The 23,325-nt window shown below is 40.6% G+C and overlaps 1 protein-coding gene and 1 long non-coding RNA gene across 3 annotated transcripts; both read left to right on the plus strand.

Moving 5' to 3' along the window:
• LOC128436931 (B-cell receptor CD22-like) lies at window positions 1-23,263 on the plus strand. 2 transcript variants are annotated; one of them, XM_053418874.1, is made up of 10 exons: window positions 1-857; window positions 1,022-1,100; window positions 1,548-1,904; window positions 2,041-2,262; window positions 3,214-3,567; window positions 3,640-3,870; window positions 3,999-4,262; window positions 20,258-20,524; window positions 21,096-21,356; window positions 22,170-23,263. In XM_053418874.1, exons 2-10 carry the CDS (start codon window positions 1,046-1,048, stop codon window positions 22,589-22,591), a joined length of 2,433 nt encoding a protein of 810 aa, XP_053274849.1. In that variant the 5' UTR covers window positions 1-857; window positions 1,022-1,045; the 3' UTR covers window positions 22,592-23,263. The 2 variants fall into 2 exon arrangements, with proteins under 2 accessions (XP_053274849.1, XP_053274850.1); XM_053418875.1 differs by having other exon boundaries at window positions 1,028-1,100.
• On the plus strand, window positions 14,154-19,731 carry LOC128436969 (uncharacterized). Its single transcript, XR_008338145.1, has 3 exons — window positions 14,154-14,206; window positions 14,664-14,747; window positions 19,664-19,731. It is a non-coding gene; the product is annotated as an uncharacterized LOC128436969 (long non-coding RNA).
• Window positions 23,264-23,325: the final 62 nt, after the last annotated feature.

Below are 23,325 nucleotides of genomic sequence, written 5' to 3' on the forward strand. Positions count from 1 at the left end.
GTGTAGAGTTAGCCTCAGGCTAGGCTAACGCTAACCGTAATGTATGTTACTGTCAAAATGTTACAAATGACAATAAGTTTGCCTCTACATATTATAAATTATAATTAGAGGGGCGTTTCAACAACAATATTTTGGATTATGTAAAGTACACAAGTCATCAAATATATAGGTCTTGTCCTATTTATAAATCAAATGAAGAATTGAGACATAATAATATTTAAAGGACTATTGAGGTCGTCAGTTGAGAATCATGAAGCATTTGACATAAAAACTAGGTCAACAAGTTTATTACTAATAATGTACCTGCTCGATTAAAGTACAGTTTGTACATTTTGAATATTTAACAGGAGATTGTTGCAGAAGTGACACCCGCTCATCCAGCAACACAAAAAAGATTAATGTTATATATTCAAGTTTCCATGGCGACATGTCAAACTTTGATGTTTTACCTTGAAACAGGAATTTGTTTTAACTCAAATTTACAAAGTCTAATCTTCACTGAACTTCACGTTTGATACTGAATATAAAGATGGAAAACAAGACAGCTACCCTCAAAGTGAATCCAAATGATATCTGCCCCCCCCCCCCGGTGGCTGGCTGCTATATTTGTCATAAACCCGGACTCTTCCATGTTAGTGGATGGGACATGGACCAAATCAAGCAGGCCTGTTCAACGCTGCTCACAGATTCAGTTGAGGAGGATTCAGGTTTGATGGGAACAGACACTGAAGTCGTTTCTCAAACTATGTAAAATGAAGAAATTCACAGTTTGTACAAACCACAAGTTACTTCTTTGTTTTAGGTTTAATTTAACACCATCTGGCTCAGCAAGCATGTAAGTGGAAAGAGGAAGGAAGGTGTGTGTGTGTGGGGGGGGGGGTTAACAGCTTAATGTATCTTTCTCTTACAGAATCTGTCTTTATTCTCAGCCTCTTCTGTGTTGTAGGTAGACGTGTCTGTGATGTGACTGAGTTTCATCTTGTGCACATTATTTATCTGTGGACGTTTTTCTTGTTTGAAGTCACAGACGAGAGCAGCAGCTACTATGAGTGTAACTGCAGCAGCCAGTGGATTTGTTGTCCTTCTTCTCACTGTGACAGGTACTGTACCTCTACATTCATGTTGTCACTCTATTTTACACTCTGACTTCTGATTCACCTGAAGTGAGTTTGAGAAAGAAAGTAAAAATATAAATGAACCATTCATTCATTTTCAGATCAACACCTGTAAAGTGATGCAGAAAGAAAATATATGAAGGAATTATCATCAGTATTATTTTGTATCCTTGTTTGGAAATGTATATTGTCTAGAGCTCAAAATATTAGAGAGGATGAAACATGTTATTGTTATTATTATTATTATTATTATTATTCTCATCATGACTGAGTTCCTCTCCTCTCGATGCAGGACTTGTCATCAGTGTGTGGAGTCATTAGTTTAAATGCTATGGAATGCTGCTCATGGAAATGTGTTTCTTTTCTACAGAAAGTAAAAAGTAAACTAAGTGTTCTCTGGTGTGGTTATGAATCTGATTCTCTGTGTTACAGTGGTACAGTGTGAGAATGGCTGGGATGTGAGTTACACTTCTACTGAGATCTGTGCCTTCAGAGGATCAACAGTGGACATTACCTGTACCTACACATACCCATCCACAGTTAATAACCATGATACTACAGTTCAGGAAACTTTCTGGTTCATTAAAGAGAGTAATGGGATTCACGTTGATCTAAGGACTGATCCGGAGTATTCAGGTCGTGTGGAGAATCTCTGTGGAAACAACAAGTGCACTCTGAGAATCTCTAACCTGACAGAGAGCGACTCAGCTGTGTACAAGTTCAGGTTCACAACAAACCAACCTACTGGGAGTTTAACTGGTTCAGCTGGAGTCACTCTGTCTGTCACAGGTAACATTTACATCTGAACATTCATTCATTTATTTCCTACATCTTGTTTGGTTCTCTTGAGTGTGTGTGTGCACTTTTATATGCATGTGTGTGTTGTCAGTTTGGAATAAAATGAATTCCTTATTCTCACACACAGATTTGCATGTGCAGGTGAGCACATCAGAGAAGTCTGAATATAATAACAAGGCAGAGCTCAGGTGTCAGAGCAGTTGTCGTCTTCCTGATCATCTGAACTACGTCTGGTACAAGTATAAACAGAAGATGAAGGAAGGAGCAACTTATTCAGATACTTTTCATCGTACAACCAGTGTTTCCTGTGCTGTTAAAGGACACGAGGATTTCCGCTCTCCATCAATGTGTGAGTTTAATCTACAGTATTTCACTAACGGCACCATCTGCTGGAGTATTTGAGATAATGCATTGTACCATAACTTCATGTGTCTTTAAATACTTTTTTCTGCATGGGAACATTGAACTCTTGGGATACTACTGTCAGTACTGACAAACTAGTGTAGTACTAGTACTAGTATTCTGCTTGTGTAAATAAAGATGGAAAGCATGACTGCTCCCCAGAAGTGAAGCCAAAGCATTGTGATCGCCCCCTGGTGGCTGGCTGCAGTATAGAACATACATCCTGTCTCCTCCATGTTAGTGGGAAGGACATGGACCAATCTAAAAAGTCAAATACATATTTTTACTAAAAGATGGTTTCTGTCATTTTAGGTCGTTCTTATCACACTCTATTGTTCATGTTTCTCATAAGTTTGGTTTTAATTTGTTATTTGATGAAATGAAAATTAGATTAAACTTCATGATTGCCAGCTGAGGCTGACTCAGGATTGGTCGAGCTCATGTATGGGCGGGACCTTGATACTGTGGCTCCATCTCCGGATCACTACTGTGCAGACTGTGGTTCCAAATGTGAAAGATGGCAGCGTTGGTATCCAGGATATTTTGGCTTCATTTCTGGAGAGTGGGAGGAAGTGGAGACGTGTCGTCCATCTTTGATCGACTCTGCATAAAAGATACAGATCATTTCCTCCATATTGACCAGTTTGCTCCATTATAAGAGCAACTTATACAAGGTCCCTCATGTTCCTCACCTCCAACAGTGTGTTTCTCCTTCACTCTGAAGTCTAAAGGGAACTTCACTGTGTTTTATGTGAACTGAAAGTTTCCTCATCTTGGCATCGTCATTATCTTAAAATGAAAACCTGCCGAATGGTGATTCACCAGAAAAAATACATGGAGTTACTTTTATAAATGTATAAGTTTATCTTCTGATTCTCTGATGTGCTCTGTGTTACAGTGATGAGTCAGAATGGCTGGAGTGTGAGTTACACTTCTACTGAGATCTGTGCCTTCAGAGGATCAACAGTGGACATTAACTGTACCTACACATACCCATCCATGTTGAATCACCGTGATACTACAGTTCAGGAAACGTTCTGGTTCATTAAAGAGAGTAATGGGATTCACGTTGATCTAAGGACTGATCCAGAGTATTCAGGTCGTGTGGAGAATCTCTGTGGAAACAACAAGTGCACTCTGAGAATCTCTAACCTGAGAGAGAGCGACTCAGCTGTGTACAAGTTCAGGTTCACAACAAACCAACCTACTGGGAGTTTTACTGGTTCAGCTGGAGTCACTCTGTCGGTCACAGGTAACATTTTCATTAGAGTCAGTTTGAAATGTTAGTGAGTTTGTTGAAATAAAATCACATGTTTGTTCACAGACCCTCAGCTCCAGGTACATGTGAGGAGATCAACAGCCAATCCATCTTCTACCTGGACAGAGCTGACCTGTCACAGCAGGTGTCAGCTCCCTGATCATCTTTCCTACGTTTGGTACAATAACAATAAACCTGTTGGACGAAAAAAATACTTTCACTTCCGACACTTTAATGCTGAAGACAGCTATCACTGTGCTATAGAAGGACAGGAGCGTTTCCCTTCTCCCACAGTGTGTGAGTTTACTCCTCCTCATGAAGCTACTATAATGTGGAAATAATTTAAATTTAAACTTTTGACAAATAATACAGACAGTGTTTTGATTGTATTCTCATCCTGTGTGTTAATATAAACTATTCTTCAGATGCTCCAAAGCCTCCCTCTGTGTCAGTGAGTCCCTCTGGTGAGATCATGGAGGGCAGCTCGGTGAATCTGACCTGCAGCAGTGATGCTAACCCAGCAGCTAAATACACCTGGTACAAGAGAAGTGGAGATAAACAAGTTCAACGTCTCAGTGAAGAGACACAATTCGTCCTCAGCTCCATCCGGTCGTCAGACTCTGGAGAGTATTACTGCACAGCTGAGAATGAGAACACAGCGTCTAAACGTGTCTTAATAAATGTGAAATGTGAGTAAATATTTTTCAAAAGCCGAGAGGTTTTGCACATCTTCAAAATTCCAGATGCTGCAACATTCTTCAAATCCATTTAACTCCATGTAAATCCAGATGCTCCAAAGCCTCCCTCTGTGTCAGTGAGTCCCTCTGGTGAGATCATGGAGGGCAGCTCGGTGACTCTGACCTGCAGCAGTGATGCTAACCCAGCAGCTAACTACACCTGGTACAAGGAGAACCGAGCTCTGCTTCAAGGACCAGAGGGTGTTTATCATCTCTCCTCCATCAGCTCTGGGGACAGCGGGGTCTACTCCTGCAAGTCTGAGAATCAGTACGGACGGATCAACTCCACGTCTCTACACTTAGACGTCCAGTGTGAGTAGAAAACATCCACATGTCCATGAAACCCAGCACTGTCTCGCAATCCTACAGAAGGTTCCTGGGTCCGCCCCCTTATCTGGATTCACACCAAACTTTACTGAGTTCTTCTCTGACCCGTTCCTCATCCTACCTCCAAGTTTCATGATAATCGACTCAGTAGTTTTTGTGTAATCTTGCTTAAAATCAACAACCAACAAACAAACAGACTGAGGTGAAAACATCTGTTGTTGCATAGCTACACTATATGACGTCATTTTCTAAATTCATAATGACGACATTCCCATCATATGATCATAGATTATTTGTCAGTGTATATAATCTTCAGGTCCTCTCTATAGTCCTATTAGAGGAAGGATTACAGCATGAAGGAAGTTTTAAGGATGCATGATGTAAATCTCTAACTTCTTTGTGACATTACTTATAAGTCATCTATCATTATATGATTTGGAATAATGTTCTGATCAGTATATGATTTAGTCTCTCTGCTGTTTGTGGAAATATCTTTGAAAATGTGTCTTTTGGATCAAATCTTTGCTCATCTTGACCCCTGACCTTGACCCATCAGCTGAAAAGTTAATATTCACTATAATATTCAGTAAGTTTGGTTCATGTGTTGATTTATTTTGTACATTCACACAAAGAGGCTGAAAACAAAACCCTCAGTTCCTGCTTCTGTCTGTGCTGGCGCCCCGGGTTAATAATGATCATCTATATTTAAGAAGCACTTATCAAAACCAGAGATTTAAAAGTTCCTCACTTTGGTTAATGAATATTTCAGTTGATTTCATGATCTTGCATGTTTTACACCAGATGCTCCAAAGCCTCCCTCTGTGTCAGTGAGTCCCTCTGGTGAGATCATGGAGGGCAGCTCGGTGACTCTGACCTGCAGCAGTGATGCTAACCCAGCAGCTAACTACACCTGGTACAAGGAGGACGAGGACTCACCAACAGCATCAGGACAAAACTTCACCATCACTAATATCACAGCTGAACATGGTGGAAAGTATCAGTGTGAGGCCCAGAACACACACGGACGTAGTTACACCACCTTACATCTGACTGTTGGAGCAGGTGATTGTAGCACTCTGACTTTTACAGCCTACACCCCCCCCCCCACACACACAAACACACACCCCTCTATCCTTTTCATTGCATAAATCATCAATACTCAGGATTTCCAGATGTGTCACAGCTGTTTATCAAGTCCATCATATTGCACATGAACAATACTGACTGACCAACAGCATCACCTGGCAAACTGATTATTGAGGTCGTCAGCTGAGAATCATGAAGCACCTGACAGAAAAACTAGGTCAACAATTTTATAGCTAATAATTGCTCCTGTGCACACGTAACGCATACACTTCCCAGCAGGGGGAGTAGTGGCTCATTAACAGCTTAAGAAACACCCCCACAAACAGGCCACTTTGACAACTTAGAACTCTTCACTTGTTTTATTAAAATAGAAACTGTCTTTATATTCAGTCAGAACATCGAGTCAGGTTTATGAAACATGACAAAAGTTGTTTTTGTAAATGTTTCGTCTAGCACCTTTAAGTATTGTGAGTTTGTCAAATGATAAAGTAAAAGTTTATTTCATCATAGTTTCACCTGCATCATGGAGATCAGCACTCATTGGATCAGCTGCTGCAGTTTTCCTCGCTGTGACTCTCCTCTCCGTGTTCCTACTGATCAGGTGAGCAAATCTGTTCCACTAAAGATTTGTACGATGAATTCCTGAAAATCTGTCGTGTTAAATTAAATCAATTCAATTATTATGTATATTGTTTGTTATTTGGTTCAATTGATCAGAAAAAAGAGAAACTCTCATCAATCTGCTGATCCTGGGGACAGACTTGACCACAGTGAGCAGGTGAGACACACAGTTCAGCTTCAATCCTTTCAAACGCCACTATTTCTCATGTCAAACTCTTTTCTCTGTCATGTGAAGATTAAAAAGTAGTTATTAAAATCACAGTTAAAATTATCATTGTAAAAATAATCATCTGGTGTTTGAATTTCCTTCTGGTAATCTATCCATTGAAGCAAATTGCTGAGTGTTATAATTTTCTGTGCTGTGCGGTTTGTTCAACAGTTTTTACTGAACTCTGACACTTGATGCTGCTCTAAGTTTGTTGATTTGTAACTTGTGCTGCTTTAAATCTTGTGGAAGTTTGTGAAAGATTGTGTTGATTGGTTCAGATATCTTTAGTGTGGAGCACTGTAATGTGGAGTAGATCAACATTGGGTGTGGCTGTGTAATACTTGATTGTGCGTTGTTCTGTGTGTGAGTCTGCTGTTTGTAGTCTGTGTCGTTGGGACAAATAAAGTCAGTGTTGGCTGCGTGTGGATGCAGCTCTAAATTTAAAGGCTGACCCAAAGAGCAGTTGTGTTTTTTCATATCTGTATTTAGTGAGTATGTTGCCCTTTGACGTGAATTTGAGGTAATTGTGTTACGAGTTTGGAGAGATAGTGTTGTATAACGCTGAGTGTCAGTGAGTAGAGCGCGGTGCATCGGCGAGACGGAGAGTTGTGTACTCGTTGCTGGTCGGAACAAGACTGAGAGAAAGAAGGGGGTTAAGGGGGTGTGGCCTATCCCCCTTCCTTCTCGCTCATTCTATTTTCTGTGAGCCTGACTTTTATTTTTTTAAGTTCCTCTGTGTCTGTAGACCTGCAGTTGAGTTAAAGTGTTAAAATTAAATGATACACACTATACACCGAAAATAAAGAGCTCAAAGAGTTTTTATCAACGATTTGCTGACAGTTCTGGGGTCTACGGATTATATTGTGTGTAGCTCGACCTCTAATTAAATGATGTTACACAACTTGTTTCGACCAAACTTTGCTGCAGTACGTGAACATCCAGCTCCCTGATGTAGTCTTATCTGGACACAACCGATGTGACAGCACACACACAAGTGGCTCACAGACACACTAAGTGAGAACTGTGTAATGTTAGTGTTTGGAATTCAAACTGAAGACCTTCCCTCCTTTTGGTTTTTAGTAGAAACACATGTTTTCTGTCCTTGAAACAGGTCTGGTGTAGAAGGAGGCGCTTTAAATAAATCAATAGCAGCTATAGCTGGACTCTAACGTTGTCCATTCTGCCACATGTTCACGATTAAAAAGCAAGTTTGTGTTTGCAGCGTCTACACAATCAGTCTGAGGTAAACTGTGACCTCAACTACGCCAGTGTCCACTTCAGGAAGAGGGAGACGGATCCCAGTGAACACAAGGAGGTGGAGGAGGTTGTGTACGCTCCTGTCAACTTTAACAGATCTGCCCGGAGGTGAGCAGCTCTTCATTCAGGACCATTATCCTCACTAACACCACAAAACATTATAAACAGAGATATATATTTTATAGAATTTAAATGTTTTTACAGTTTCATTTTCTTGTTTGTTTAAACATGTGTATTTAAAGGCAGTGGTCTAGTGGCAGAAACTTGGACTATGGGCAGAGAAGGTCTCTGGTTCGTCTCTGGTTCGACTCCACGGAGAGACACAAAAGACGAACCTGGATTGAGCTGTCCAAAAATCCAAGAGTCTCCCTACCCTGTCTAGTGCCCCTGAGCAAGGCACCTTACTACCCCAACATCTGCTCCCCGAGCGCCGTACATGGTCGCTCACTGCTCTGTGTGTCCTGCACCAGATGGGTCAAAAGCAGAGATTAAATTTCCCTACCTGCATGAGTGTGCCTTTGCATGTCTGTTCATGTGTTTGGGACTAATAAATGCATCTTAATCTTAATCTTGTTAAAGGAGACATATTCTGTTCATATTCAGTTTGATCATTTTAATTAATGTTGTTACTTTAAAATGTTTAATGTTAAAAAAACATCACTTTCCTCAGACTGTCTGTTGCTGCAGCTCCTCTTTTCAGCCTCTGTCTCAAACATTTGGTTTTAGCTCCTGTCTCTTTAATGCTGAACCCCATCCTGATAGTGTTCTCTGATTGGTCACCCTGCCCACTCTGTTGTGATTGGTTAACCACTTCCTGTGCTTGTAGGAAATCCTCCACTCTCCCTTTACGAGGGACACATTCAATCTCAAATAATTTCTCATAGTTTAACTAGCGTTTCCGGAGGAGCTCAGACTTTGGGCTTTTTAACTTTGCAGAACTTTGAAACTCAATATGTCTCCTTTAATGCTACGTCTCCATGAACTCCTGATCATTCATTAGTTTTATCTCCTTTCAGAACCAGAGGTCAGGACACTGGAGAGGATCCAGCTGCATTGTACAGCACAGTCCAAAAACATCCTGCTGTTTAGACCAACGTCTGGAAATCACCTTAGTTCCGATGGAAATATCTCAACAGCTGCTGGATGGATTTGAATAGAAGTTCATTCAACTGTTCATGGTCCCCACAGGATGAATCCTTCTTTGGTGACAGACTCCAGCATCATTGTTGAAGTGAATGTTCAGTTTTAAGTGACTTGTCTTGACAGTTAATGGATAAATTGCCCCGAGGATGAATCCAAACGACTTCGGTGACTCGACTTTTATCTTAAATATATCAGCAACTTGTAGAAGTTGTTAAAAACGCCACATTTAGCCTGAATGAAAAATATCAAACATTTTATAACTTGCAGCTTCAAACATGAAAATATCTGTGGTGTGTGTCAGACGGTCGACAAACTGTAAACTTGTAATTAACTTTTTTCTATTCACAAAATAATCAAAACAAGCATTATTAGTTAGTTGTAGTGTGACACTGCTGCCACTAGATGGTAGTAAAGAGTTTTACTGATTAAACCACAGAGAGGATTCTGTCCCTTTCTCTTCTTTCTGTTTCTACACTATTGTTTCCATCGTTTCCATCATCAGCCGATCAGGAGTTGTGCTCATGTCCTCTGAGGACTGGAGGGAGCACGTCTCATGTGGATGTGAGCTGCTACTTACGTGATGAAGGCCTTGAATGTGACCGTTAACACAAAGTGAACTGCTGACACCAGATGAGCTGTGTTGCCTCTGGTGTCTGTTCAAAGTTTGCATCAGGCCCATTGATTTCACTTTAGTGTTTTGTGGTATTTCTCACATCACGTGTTAAACACGTGAAGAAGAAGGAGTTAGGTGTGTTTTAATCCACCATGTTCACACGACGGCCATTTTCCTCTGACGTCTCTCTCAGGGTGTGAAGCTTGAATGTTGTTACCAACAGAAAAATGTTGTACTGCTGTGATCCAGGTTTATAAGTTACACAAAAAAGTGAATATATTATTACTTATTCTTCATTAGGGTTATTGATTCATTATTATAATAGTATTGGCAATTTTAGTAACATAAGTTTGTTTGCTGCACCTTTAAGAGACTGATTTTAATAATACTTTTTCTATTTTCTAATGAACAATATTCAAATTTTAAGTCTTGTTCATTTCATTTGTTGTTCACACACAACTTCCTCTTTTCTAACTTTGTTATGTACAGTTTTGCAACAGGGAAGATTTTCTTTCAGGGATCATTTAAAGTGTATTTTATTCTGTTCATATATTTTTTTTACATTAAATATGAAGCTCATTTATTCCTATTTGCTATTGTTTTGAAACTCTTACTATATTTTAATCTCACTTCCAGTAGTTGTTCTGTCTTTCGTTCGTCCTTTTCATAATAAAGCCAGTCAGCAAGACAAGACTTCCATCACACACATATTTATTGTCTCCTTCCCGTGAGTTGAGCTGCTTGCGGGTCCCACTGCAGAGACGAGGTGGATGAATGCTTGTGTGACCCTTGGTTACACTAGAAAGAGTGTAAATGTGGAGCAGGATGAGAGATACTAGGTAAACAGGAGCCCTGGACTTGAATATCAGTAACAAGAATTAACACAGCATGAGTTTGCCCAAAATAATAAAGAAAAATAAATCAAATGAAAATAAGTGTGCACATAAAAGTCCCTTCAAAGTCTGTGAGTCCAGTCTTAAATGTCAAACTGGTGGATTGATCGTTGGGCCCAATCCGTCTTTGTACAGTGTCTGTCCTACCACACCGTGGAGTGAAGAGGAACATGGAAGTCTGAATCTCTCTCAAACTTCTGTATGTTGGCTCACCATCCAGTGAACTGGAGTCTTGATTCTTCGGTGGATGTCCTCTCTGGCACCGGAGAATTCGTCTCTCACCAAAAACCTGAGTGTTGAATAGTAAGAGTCCCTGCACCTTCCAGCAGGTCAGCAGGGTGACCTCACACTTCCACACGATATAACAGAATCTGAGCAAAGCAGGTAGTGTGTCTGTAGCTTGAGAAGCAAAATGGCCGACAGGATGCAGGCAGGTAAAAAAAACTCTCCACGGAGTAGATTCACCAGAGAGGACGACTGGGTGCCTCCCCCTACTGGCTAGAACAGGTCACAGCAGGTTACCCACAGCCGGTTGAAAATCTGTTTCTCTGCAGCGTCTTTGTCTCTCGTCAACACCTGGTTCCATTGACCTCGTTCTGCTGAATGTGACGTCACTGGCTGGTTTTAGTCTCAGCTGGTCAGCTATTGTCAAACTTGTTCTAAAATAAAATGGCTCCAACTGTATTAATAGAAGTTTATTTTCCAGATCAATTTTAAATCTTTCTTTAATTTGTCTTTTTCATGTCAATCTTTATTGCATCTTTATGAGACACTTAACAGATGAGATTATAAACACCCCAGTTTTTCTCAAGGCTCCTTAAATTTGTCTTTCTTGTTACTGTAACCCAGATCTCCTGGGCCTGAGTTCGTAAACACAAAAAATGAATATGATCTCAGAAGAATATTTGAAACGAAACTTATCTTTTGTTTTAAAGACCACCACAACTGTATTTTAAAAGTCAAAACCTTACAGGTGTTTATTAACAATATGAAATAAATGAAATTGTTGTGAGCTCCTCTCTCAGGAAGTAAAATATTTACAAAATAAAATAAATGCACAACAGTTATATGAAATATAACTTTTCTCAAATGCACAAAATAAAATACAGGGTCTCTTTAAATTGTTTTACCCGCTCCTATGAATTCACCCTTTAAATCATTGAAAAAGGGTTAAATAAAATCTTTACCTTTCACAGTTCTCTGAATCTAAACAAAACAATCATCAACTTTAAATTAACTCACAAACATCACATGTGGACCAGAAATGATAAAACTCAAAACTCAGTTGCAGGCCTGTAGTGATGCTCGGGTTCGGTGAGTCCTGAAAACTATTATGGCCACTTCACTCAGTCAAGAGCATAAAATAAAAGCACGTGCATTGTCACATCAGTTCAATACTCACAGGTCCAAACGAGGAGCAATAGGGCAATGACAGTCACAGATAGGGGTGATGGCAGTCACAATCCAAACACAGGCAGCACACAGCAACGAAAACCCGGGGTTAGAATAAACAGCAGAGTCCATCCACCAGCAACCATCTCAGGTTCTCTCTCCCTCTCTTCACAGACCTCCGTCTCCTTTGATTACATGAACTCTGTTGAGCCATAATATCATCACGCTAAATCCTACTGACTTAACGTTAGCCCGTTTTAGCATTGAAAACTACAACAGTGCTAAAGCTATGCTATCCAAACACGTGATGCTATGCTAGCGGGTGGCTAATTACATTACAGTTTGGTCTCTTTCCACTACAACATTAAGTTACAGCTCACAATTTAAGGCATACACATTATATTTACCTTTGGCAGGTTCCATAGAAGAGTAATATATCAGGACCGCGATGACACCTCTTAAGTGTTTCCCACAGCACTACACGTTTCCTCAGGACTCCGGACAATATCTCTCTCTCTAACTCACCTGCTCAAAGCATGCTGAGAAAAAGTTAGATTTCACATTAAAAGCATTCAATTCAAAGTTTCTCGTCTTCTCAATCACAGAGCCTTATAACCACACATCTATTTATTGCTTTACTTTTTTAACTGTAAATAGCTAAACTTATTAACTGTACATATTATATTTATTACATTTTATCCCGTATTTAACCTTATTTTAACTACTATTTTTAATAATATGAACTTATCTAATTATCATGAACTTTCTCTTTTAATACAACATTTTTTATGCTATTTTGAGATTAATTGTATGCACTGTATCCTAATGATTTTATACAGGGCTACATTACAGTGAGATGTTGTGATGTGGATGATATATGTTTTGTATAAATAGCCACTGAAGATGTTTCTCACACTTGTACGATCCACAGTTTTAACACTTTCTGTCTAAGCATGCAGTTAAGTGTAAAGAGGAAGGAAGATGTGCTAAAAAGTTTGACTTCCTCAGACTCTTCTGTGTTGTAGGTAGACGGGTCTGTGATGTGACTGAGTTTCATCTTGTGCACATTATTTATGGACGTTTTTATTGTTTGATTTTGTAGGTCCAGTCTTAAAAAATTGAATAAAGGGTTACATTCACTGTCAGGCTGCAATTCTCACTGTTATTTGCATTAAATATATTTGAATAAGTTTAGAAATCATATCAGAAAAAAAGTAAATTTCTAACGAGGGGATTTACTGTTTTTTGTCCATTCATGAATGTTAATGATGTAAAGAGAAAGGAAGCCAAGGTCTTAACTGATCTATGAAGCAACGATGGGTTTGAGAGAAGCAGCGAGTTGCTTTGTCATCTTCCTTCTTTCTTTGTCAGGTACATCTACATTTACAGGAAAACACTTTGTGTTATATCGTGTTCGTGAAGTTTGAATCATTGATTGTACAAAACAATTATTTTGAAGATGTCACTTTAGTCTCTATCTCGGTCGTGATAGGGTTACTTTTTGACTCTCTCTCTCTCTCGCGCTCCCTCTCTCTCTCTCTCTCGCTCTCTCTCTGTCCCTCTCTCTCTGTCTCCCTTTTTAAATCATTCATACTCAGTCACAGACATTGTGCCACCTACTGGTCCCTGGAAGTAACCCTTGTGTTAATTACCCTTCTGTTTACAAGGAAGGTTCATGGCGTGTTCTACTCTTGATATACAGCAGCATAGTGCGTGCAGGGTGTGTTCTCCAGTATGTACCACTACAACACAATGTTATGGGTGAGCGAGCCACATGTTGCAAGATGGCCGCCATACGCGGACGTTCGACTCCGTAGGCCGAGACATCTAGCCTTTATATATATATATATATATATCTATGGGAATTAGCATCTTTCTCAATCGTGCAGTGTCGGACGGTTGAGAAAAGTAAACCTCTAGGTCCACTTGCTGGATCGAGGGGGGGGGGGGGGGGTTGTTGAATGCTGCTTAAAGCTTCATTTGAAGATGATTCAGGTTTGGTGGGAACAGACACTGAAGTCGTTTCTCAAGCCCTGTTAAATGAAAAAATTCACAGTTTGTACAAACCACAGTTCAATCTAACACCATGGGCTCAGCAAGCATGTAAGTGGAAAGAGGAAGGAAGGTGGGTGTGTTTAACAGTTTAAATTTATCTTTCTCTAACAGAATGTGTCTTTATTCTCAGACTCTTCTGTGTTGTAGGTAGACGTGTCTGTGATGTGACTGAGTTTCATCTTGTGCACATTATTTATCTGTGGAGGTTTTTATAGTTTGAAGTCACAGACGAGAGCAGCAGCTACTATGAGTGTAACTGCAGCAGCCAGTGGATTTGTTGTCCTTCTTCTCACTGTGACAGGTACTGTACCTCTACATTCATGTTGTCACTCTATTTTACACTCATACTTCTGATTCACCTGAAGTGAGTTTGAGAAAGAAAGTAAAAATAAAAATGAACCATTCATTCATTTTCAGATCACCACCTGTAAAGTGATGCAGAAAGAAAATATATGAAGGAATTATCATCAGTATTATTTTGTATCTTTGTTCAGAAGTTTCTATAGTCTAGAGCTTAAAATATTAAAGAGTCGGAAACAAATTAGTTATTGTAATTATTATTATTATTATTATTATTATGATTGTCATCATGACTGAGTTCCTCTCCTCTCGATGCAGGACTTGTCATCAGTGTGTGGAGTCATTAGTTGAAATGCTATGGAATGCTGCTCATGGAAATGTGTTTCTTTTCTACAGAAAGTAAAAAGTAAACTAAGTGTTCTCTGGTGTGGTTATGAATCTGATTCTCTGTGTTACAGTGGTACAGTGTGAGAATGGCTGGGATGTGAGTTACACTTCTACTGAGATCTGTGCCGTCAGAGGATCAACAGTGGACATTAACTGTACCTACACATACCCATCCACAGTTAATAACCATGATACTACAGTTCAGAAAACTTTCTGGTTCATTCAAACGAGTAATGGGATTTATGTTGATCTACGGACTGATCCGGAGTATTCAGGTCGTGTGGAGTATCTCTGTGGAAACAACAAGTGCACTCTGAGAATCTCTAACCTGAGAGAGAGCGACTCAGCTGTGTACAAGTTCAGGTTCACAACAAACCAACCTGGAGGGAGTTTCATTGGTTCAGCTGGAGTCACTCTGTCGGTCACAGGTAACATTTACATCTGAGCATTCATTCATTTATTTCCTACATCTTGTTTGGTTCACTTGAGTGTGTGTGTGCACTTTTATATGCATGTGTGTGTTGTCAGTTTGGACTAAAATGAATTCCTTATTCTTACACACAGATTTGCATGTGCAGGTGAGAGCATCAGTGAAGGGTGACTATTCTTACAAGGCAGAGCTCAGGTGTCAGAGCAGTTGTCGTCTTCCTGATCATCTGAACTACGTCTGGTACAAGAATCAAGATAAGATGAAGGAAGGAGCATCTTATTCAGGTTCTTTTGAATCTGAAGACAGAGTTTCCTGTGCTGTTAAAGGACTCGAGGATTTCCGCTCTCCGTCAATGTGTGAGTTTAATCTACAGTATTTCACTAACATTACCATCTGCTGGAGTATTTGAGATAATGCATTGAACCATAACTTCATGTCAATCAATCAATCAATCAAATTTTATTTGTATAGCCCATATTCACAAATTACAATTCATCTCATAAGGCTTTAACAGGGTGTGACATCCTCTGTCCTTAACCCTCAGCAAGAGTAAGGAAAAACTACTAAAAACCCTTTTAACAGGGTAAAAATACGTAGAAACCTCAGAGAGAGCCACATGTGAGGGATCCCTCTCCCAGGACGGACAGAAGTGCAATAGATGCCACGTGCAGGAAAACATCATCAATAATCAAAGTCTCTAGCAGCATTTGATGAGGGTAGACATCCGGAAGGACAACCCCAACATGACATGCCAAGCAGTCCCGCTGCAATCACAGTCCATGGTCAGCAACCATCCAGACCAGAACCCCACTCCAGTCCTCAGTCACCGTCCACCGCCGTCCACCAGGACCAATCACGAGCCACCACCGCGGTCCTGGTCCACCGCCACCCACCACGAGCCGCGGGCCTGGTCCACCGCCTGTGCCCAATGCCAACGCGACACAGGGTCCGCCACCAGCACCACGATCAGCCCACATGACTCAGAATCCGCCACACTGGATCCAACACTGCGACCCCCGGTGCGCGATCCACAAACCGCAATCCATGGTGCGGCCACAGAGGCCCTGGATCTGCGGGTGATAAAGCAAAGGGATTCCGGGGAAGGGGGATAGGGATGGAGAAGAGGAAGGAGAAGCTGGAAAGAGAAGCTCCGTGTGTCATGTGTCATAAAATAGAAAAAGTTAAGTTATTCCGCACTAATTAGCTCTAACTATAAGCTTTATCATAAAGGAAGGTTTTGAGCCTACTTTTAAACAAAAAGATGGTGTCTGCCTCCCGAACTGAAAGTGGTAGATTATTCCACAGCCGAGGGGCTTGATGGCTAAAAGCTCTGGCTCCTACTCTACTTTTAGAGAATTTAGGGACGACAAGTAGGCTTGAATTCTGGGAGCGGAGTGCTCTAGTGGGTTTATAAGGTACTAACAGCTCTTTAAGGTAAAAAGGCGCTATATTATTAAGGGCCTTGAAGGTGAGGAGGAGAATTTTAAATTCTATTCTAGATTTAACTGGAAGCCAGTGTAGCGACGCTAATACTGGAGAAATGTGCTCTCTTCTCTTTGTTCTCGTCAGGACACGTGCTGCAGCATTTTGGACAAGCTGTAGAGTCTTTAACGACTTCCTGCTGGAGCCTGATAATAATGAATTACAATAGTCCAGTCTCGATGTAACAAAGGCGTGGACTAGTTTCTCTGCATCTTTTTGTGAAAGGACATGTCTAATTTTTGAAATATTACACAAGTGGAAAAAAGCGGTCCTAGAAATTTGTTTTAAGTGAGAATTAAAGGATAAATCAGGATCGAAGATCACTCACAAGTTCCTGACTGTTTCATTGGAAGCAAGGGCAATGTCGTCTAGCGCAGCTATATCATTAGATAATGCATCTCTAAGGTGTTTGGGGCCAAGTATTATAACCTCTGTTTTGTCTGAGTTTAATAAGAGAAAATTGCGGGTCATCCAGGTTTTTATGTCCTTGAGACATGTTCGAAGTTTAGTTAATTGATTAATTTGTTCAGGTTTTATTGACAAATATAACTGGGTGTCATCCTCATAGCAGTGGAAATTTACCGAGTGTGTCCTGATAATGTTTCCTAGTGGAAGCATATATAATGAGAATAAAATTGGGCCGAGCACAGAGCCCTGTGGAACACCATGGTTAACTTCGGTGCGCACAGATGACTCATCATTAATTTGCACGAATTGGGAGCGATCAGAAAAGTACGATTTAAACCAGTTAAGGGCGGTTCCATTAATGTTAATTAACTGTTTGAGTCTTTGTAATATAATTTGATGGTCAATTGTGTCGAATGCTGCACTGAGATCTAACAGAACGAGGACAGACACAAGTCCCTGATCTGAGGCTATTAAAAGGTCATTAGTGACTTTTGCCAAGGCTGTCTCTGTACTGTGATTGGCTCTAAACCCCGACTGAAAGTCTTCATATATATTATTTTCCTGGAGAAACTCACACAGCTGATTGGCTACAACTTTTTCTAAGATTTTGGACATGAAGGGGAGATTAGATATTGGTCTGTAATTGGCTAAAACCTCTGGGTCTAGAGTGCGTTTTTTTAGTAGGGGTTTGATGACAGTTATTTTAAAAGACTGTGGTACATAACCTGATGATAATGACAGATTGATAAGTAAAGTAACGACCTATCAATTAGGGGCAGAATTTCTTTAAGTAATTTGGTAGGAATGGGATCTAAGATACAGGTTGTTGGTTTAGAACCTGAGATTATTTTGGTAAACTGATCACAGGTGATCAGAGAGAAGCTGTCTAAGTAATGGGTAGGATTCTCAGCCGTTTCTGAGATCTCTGTTGTTAGAAGGGTATTAGTGCCAATTGAGGGCAGGAGATGGATGATTTTAATTCTAATAGTTTGAATTTTATCATTAAAAAAAGATAAAGATATCGCTATTTAGGGATCGAGGAATACTGGGTTCGGTGGAGGTGTGACTCTCTGTCAGCCTGGCTACAGTGCTGAAGAGAAACCTGGGGTTGTTTTTATTCTCTTCTATTAGTTTTGAATAGTAGGCGGCTCTTGCTTTGTGGAGAGCCTTTTTATATTCTTTAACACTATTCTTCCAGTCTATTCGATTTTCAACATGGTTGCTGGAGCGCCACTTCCTTTCTAGTTTTCTTGATATGTGTCTTTAAATACTTTTTTCTGCATGGGCACATTGAACTCTTCGGATACTACTGTCAGTACTGACAAACTAGTGTAGTACTAGTATTCTGCCTGTGTAAATATAGATGGAAGACATGAAGACAGAAGTGAAGCCAAAGCATTGTGATCACCCCCCCTGGTGGCTGGCTGCAGTATAGAACATACATCCTGTCTCCTCCATGTTAATGGGAAGGACATGGGCCAATCTAAACAGTCAGATACATTTTTCTCAAAGATGGTGTCTGTCATTTTAGGTCGTTCTTATCACACTCTATTGGTCATGTTTCTCATAAGTTTGTTTTAATTAGTTATTTGATGAAATTAAAATTAGATTAAACTTCATGATTGACAGCTGACGCTGAATCAGGATGGTCTACTTCATGTATGGGCGGGACCTTGATACTGTGTGTCATGTTCTGACATTTTAGTTTGTAGATTTCAGTCTCTTTGTTAAGAGGGTTTTCTGTTTCCTGTTTTATTTTGTAGTTTTGTTTCCTTGTAGTATGTTTTCTGCTTCTCGGGTGTGTTCACTTCCTGTCTCGGTGATCGTCTTCCCCAGTCATGTGTTGCACCTGTGGCTGATTACCCCTGCCTTCCCTGTGTCTCTATATAAGGGTCTGTGCTCCCCTTTGTCCTTTGTCGGATCGTTACTAGTTGTCGTTCAAGGTGATGTTGTGTCCTGCTGTCCTGACCTGTTTTCCCATCCGGATCTCTCGTGTTCCCTGTGCGCCTTGTCGCTCTGCCTCTGCACCTCTGCTTGCCCAGTGTAGGCACCTGTGTTCTCTTCCTTGTGTTCTTGTCTCTCCAGTTTTCACCCTTTAGTGTTTATGTTTTGTGTTTTTGTATGGTTAAGACTCTTTTTATATGAAATACTATTTTTGTTAAAACCTCTGCATCCTTGGTCCATCTGCATCCACAAATCCTGACACTGTGTCTCCATCTCCTGATCACTACTGTGCAGACTGTGGTTCTAACTGTGAAACTCTCATTTCTGGAGAGTGGGAGGAAGTGGAGACGTGTCGTCCATCTTTGGTCGACTCTGCATAAAAGACACAGATCATTTCCTCCATATTGACCAGTTTGCTCCATTATAAGAGCAACTTATACAAGGTCCCTCATGTTCCTCACCTCCAACAGTGTGTTTCTCCCTCATACTGAAGTCTAAAGGGAACTTCACTGTGTTTTATGTGAACTGAAAGTTTCCTCATCTTGGCATCGTCATCATCTTAAAATGAAAACCTGCCGACTGGTGATTCATCTTCTGATTCTCTGATGTGCTCTGTGTTACAGTGGTGAGGAGTCAGATAGACTGGGGTGTGAGTTACACTTCTACTGAGATCTGTGCCGTCAGAGGATCAACAGTGGACATTAACTGTACCTACACATACCCATCCAGGTTGAATAACCTTATAACTAGAGTTCAGAAAACTTTCTGGTTCATTAAAGAGAGTAATGGGATTCACGTTGATCTAAGGACTGATCCGGAGTATTCAGGTCGTGTGGAGAATCTCTGTGGAAACAACAAGTGCACTCTGAGAATCTCTAACCTGAGAGAGAGCGACTCAGCTGTGTACAAGTTCAGGTTCACAACAAACCAACCTACTGGGAGTTTTACTGGTTCAACTGGAGTCACTCTGTCTGTCACAGGTAACATTTTCACGAGAGTAAGTTTGAAATGTTAGTGTGTATGTTGAAATAAAATCACATGTTGTTCACAGACCCTCAGCTCCAGGTACATGTGAGGAGATCAACAGCCAATCCATCTTCTACCTGGACAGAGCTGACCTGTCACAGCAGGTGTCAGCTCCCTGATCATCTTTCCTACGTTTGGTACAATAACAATAAACTTGTTGGACGAAAAAAATACTTTCACCTCCGACACTTTAATCCTGAAGACAACTATCACTGTGCTATAGAAGGACAGGAGCGTTTCCCTTCTCCTACAGTGTGTGAGTTTACTCCTCATGAAGCTACAATAATGTGGAAATAATTTAAACTTTTAACAAATAATACAGACAGTGTCTTGATTGTATTCTCATCCTGTGTGTTAATATAAACTATCCTTCAGATGCTCCAAAGCCTCCCTCTGTGTCAGTGAGTCCCTCTGGTGAGATCATGGAGGGCAGCTCAGTGACTCTGACCTGCAGCAGTGATGCTAACCCAGCAGCTAACTACACCTGGTACAAGAGAAGTGGAGATAAACAAGTTCAACGTCTCAGTGAAGAGACACAATTTGTCCTCAGCTCCATCCGGTCATCAGACTCTGGAGAGTATTACTGCACAGCTGAGAATGAGCTGGGAAGGAGTTCAGCAAAAATCTTTATTACTGTGACATGTGAGTGAAACACAGGTTATTAAGTGAAGAGATATTGAATCAAAGAGGAATCCACCCAGCGTCAGTAAAAACATCCATAAAGTTTTCACCATCCTCAGTAAACTTGAAAGATATTTTCTTCACTGTGCACATCCACGTGTCGAGCAAACATCTCTCAGCAGACAGACTGTGGTGAAAAAAAAACCCTGCTCCTGTGCACACGTCACACATACACCTCCCAGCAGGGGGAGCAGTGGCTCATAAACATTTTAAGAAACACACCCACAAACAGGCCACTCTGAACAGGGCTCTTCACACGTTTTATTAGGAAGAAACTCTGTCTAATTGTGGAAAAGGGTCATAATATGTCACGTTTAAGTCCATGTTACAAACTGGACTATGGTTTTGAAATCTGTGGACATTCAGGAGAGTCTGGAAACAGTAGTGCAACAGGAAATCATTGAAACAAAACTCTCACTTAACAACAAGAAGAATTTACCTGTGTCAGTTTAACAACCTTGCTGTTGTAACTCCCCAAATGTTAAACACATGTCTGTCATCTGTTATCATCATTCTGTTTTCACACATACAGATGCTCCAAAGCCTCCCTCTGTGTCAGTGAGTCCCTCTGGTGAGATCATGGAGGGCAGCTTAGTGACTCTGACCTGCAGCAGTGATGCTAACCCAGCAGCTAACTACACCTGGTACAAGGAGAACCGAACTCTGCTTCAAGGACCAGAGGGTGTTTATCGTCTCTCCTCCATCAGCTCTGGGGACAGCGGGGTCTACTCCTGCAAGTCTGAGAATCAGTACGGACGGATCAACTCCACGTCTCTACACTTAGACGTCCAGTGTGAGTAGAAAACATCCACATGTCCATGAAACCCAGCACTGTCTCGCAATCTTACAGAAGGTTCCTGGGTCCGCCCCCTTATCTGGATTCACACCAAACTTTACTGAGTTCTTCTCTGACCCGTTCCTCATCCTACCTCCAAGTTTCATGCTAATCGACTCAGTAGTTTTTGTGTAATCTTGTTTAAAATCAAAAACCAACAAACAAACAGACATGGGTGAAAACATCTGTTGTTGCATAGCTACACTATATGACGTCATTTTCTAAACTCATAGTGACGACAGTCCCATCATATGATCATAGATTATTTTTCAATGTATATAATCTTCAGGTCGTCTCTATAGTCCTATTAGAGGCAGGAATACAGCAGAAAGGCAGTTTTAAGGATGCATGATGTAAATCTCTAACTTCTTTGTGACATTACTTATAAGTCATCTATCATCATATGATGAGGAATAATGTTCTGATCAGTATATGATTTAGTCTCTCTGCTATTTGTGGACATATCTTTGAAAATGTGTCTTTTGGATCAAATCTTTGCTCATCTTGACCTCTGACCGATCAGCTGCAAAAGTTAATATTCACTATAATATTCAGTAAGTTTGGTTCATGTGTTGAGTTATTTTGTACATTCACACAATCTGGCTGAAATCAAAACCCTCAGTACCTGCTTCTGTCTGTGCTGGCATCCCGGGTTAATAATGATCATTTATATTTAAGAAGCACTTATCAAAACCAGAGATTGAAAAGTTCTTCACTTTGGTTAATGAATATCTCTGAGTTGATTTCATGATCTTGCATGTTTTACACCAGACGCTCCAAAGCCTCCCTCTGTGTCAGTGAGTCCCTCTGGTGAGATCATGGAGGGCAGCTCAGTGACTCTGACCTGCAGCAGTGATGCTAACCCAGCAGCTAACTACACCTGGTACAAGGAGGACGAGGACTCACCAACAGCATCAGGACAAATCTTCACCATCACTGATATCACAGCTGAACATGGTAGAAAGTATCAGTGTGAGGCCCAGAACACACACGGACGTAGTAACACCACCTTACATCTGACTGTTGGAGCAGGTGATTGTAGCACTCTGACTTTTACAGACTACACCCCCCCCACACACACACACACCCCTCTCTCCTTTCATTGTACAAGAACCCTAAATCATCAATACTCAGGATTTCCAGATGTCACAGCTGTTTATCAAGCCCATCATATTGCACATGAACAATACTGACTGACCAACAGCATCACCTGGCAAACTCATTATTGAGGTCGTCAGCTGAGAATCATGAAGCACCTGACACAAAAACTAGGTCAACAATTTTATTTCTAGTAATTTCTCTGGACATTTAAAGTACGGTAGGTGAAGATCGTTTGAATCCGTCCCATTCTTTGTCCTTTACATTTACATTGACCCAGCGTCAGTAAAAACATCCATAAAGCTTTCACCATCCTCAGTGAACTTGAAAGATATTTCCTTCACTGTGCACATTCACGTGTCGAGCAAACAGCTCTCAGCAGACAGACAGTGGTGAAAACAAAACCCTGCTCCTGTGCACATGTCACACATACACCTCCCAGCAGGGGGAGCAGTGGATCATAAACAGTTTAAGAAACACCCCCACAAACAGTCCTCTCTGACAACTTAGAACTCTTCAAAACACTTTATTAGAAAATAAACTGTCTTTATATTCAGTCAGAACATCGAGTCAGGTTTATAAAACATGACAAAAGTTGTTTTTGTAAATGTTTCTTCCGGCATCTTTAAGTATTGTGAGTTTGTCAAATGATAAAGTAAAAGTTATTTCATCATAGTTTCACCTGGATCATGGAGATCAGCACTCATTGAATCAGCTGCTGCAGTTTTCCTCGCTGTGACTCTCCTCTCCGTGTTCCTACTGATCAGGTGAGAAAATCTGTTCCACTAAATCTTTGTACTATGAATTTGAAAATCTGTCCTGTTAAATT

Source organism: Pleuronectes platessa, chromosome 3 (assembly GCF_947347685.1).
Source record: "Pleuronectes platessa chromosome 3, fPlePla1.1, whole genome shotgun sequence".
Lineage (NCBI taxonomy): Eukaryota > Metazoa > Chordata > Actinopteri > Pleuronectiformes > Pleuronectidae > Pleuronectes > Pleuronectes platessa.

Excerpts from the sequence above, each read along its gene's own strand:
- LOC128436931 (XM_053418874.1), top strand. The coding sequence starts at position 1,046 with ATGAGTGTAACTGCAGCAGCCAGTGGATTTGTTGTCCTTCTTCTCACT. Across the intron at positions 4,263-20,257 it reads TGTCTTAATAAATGTGAAAT|ATGCTCCAAAGCCTCCCTCT; the intron begins GTGAGTAAATAT and ends ACTATCCTTCAG. Across the intron at positions 21,357-22,169 it reads TCTACACTTAGACGTCCAGT|ACGCTCCAAAGCCTCCCTCT; the intron begins GTGAGTAGAAAA and ends GTTTTACACCAG.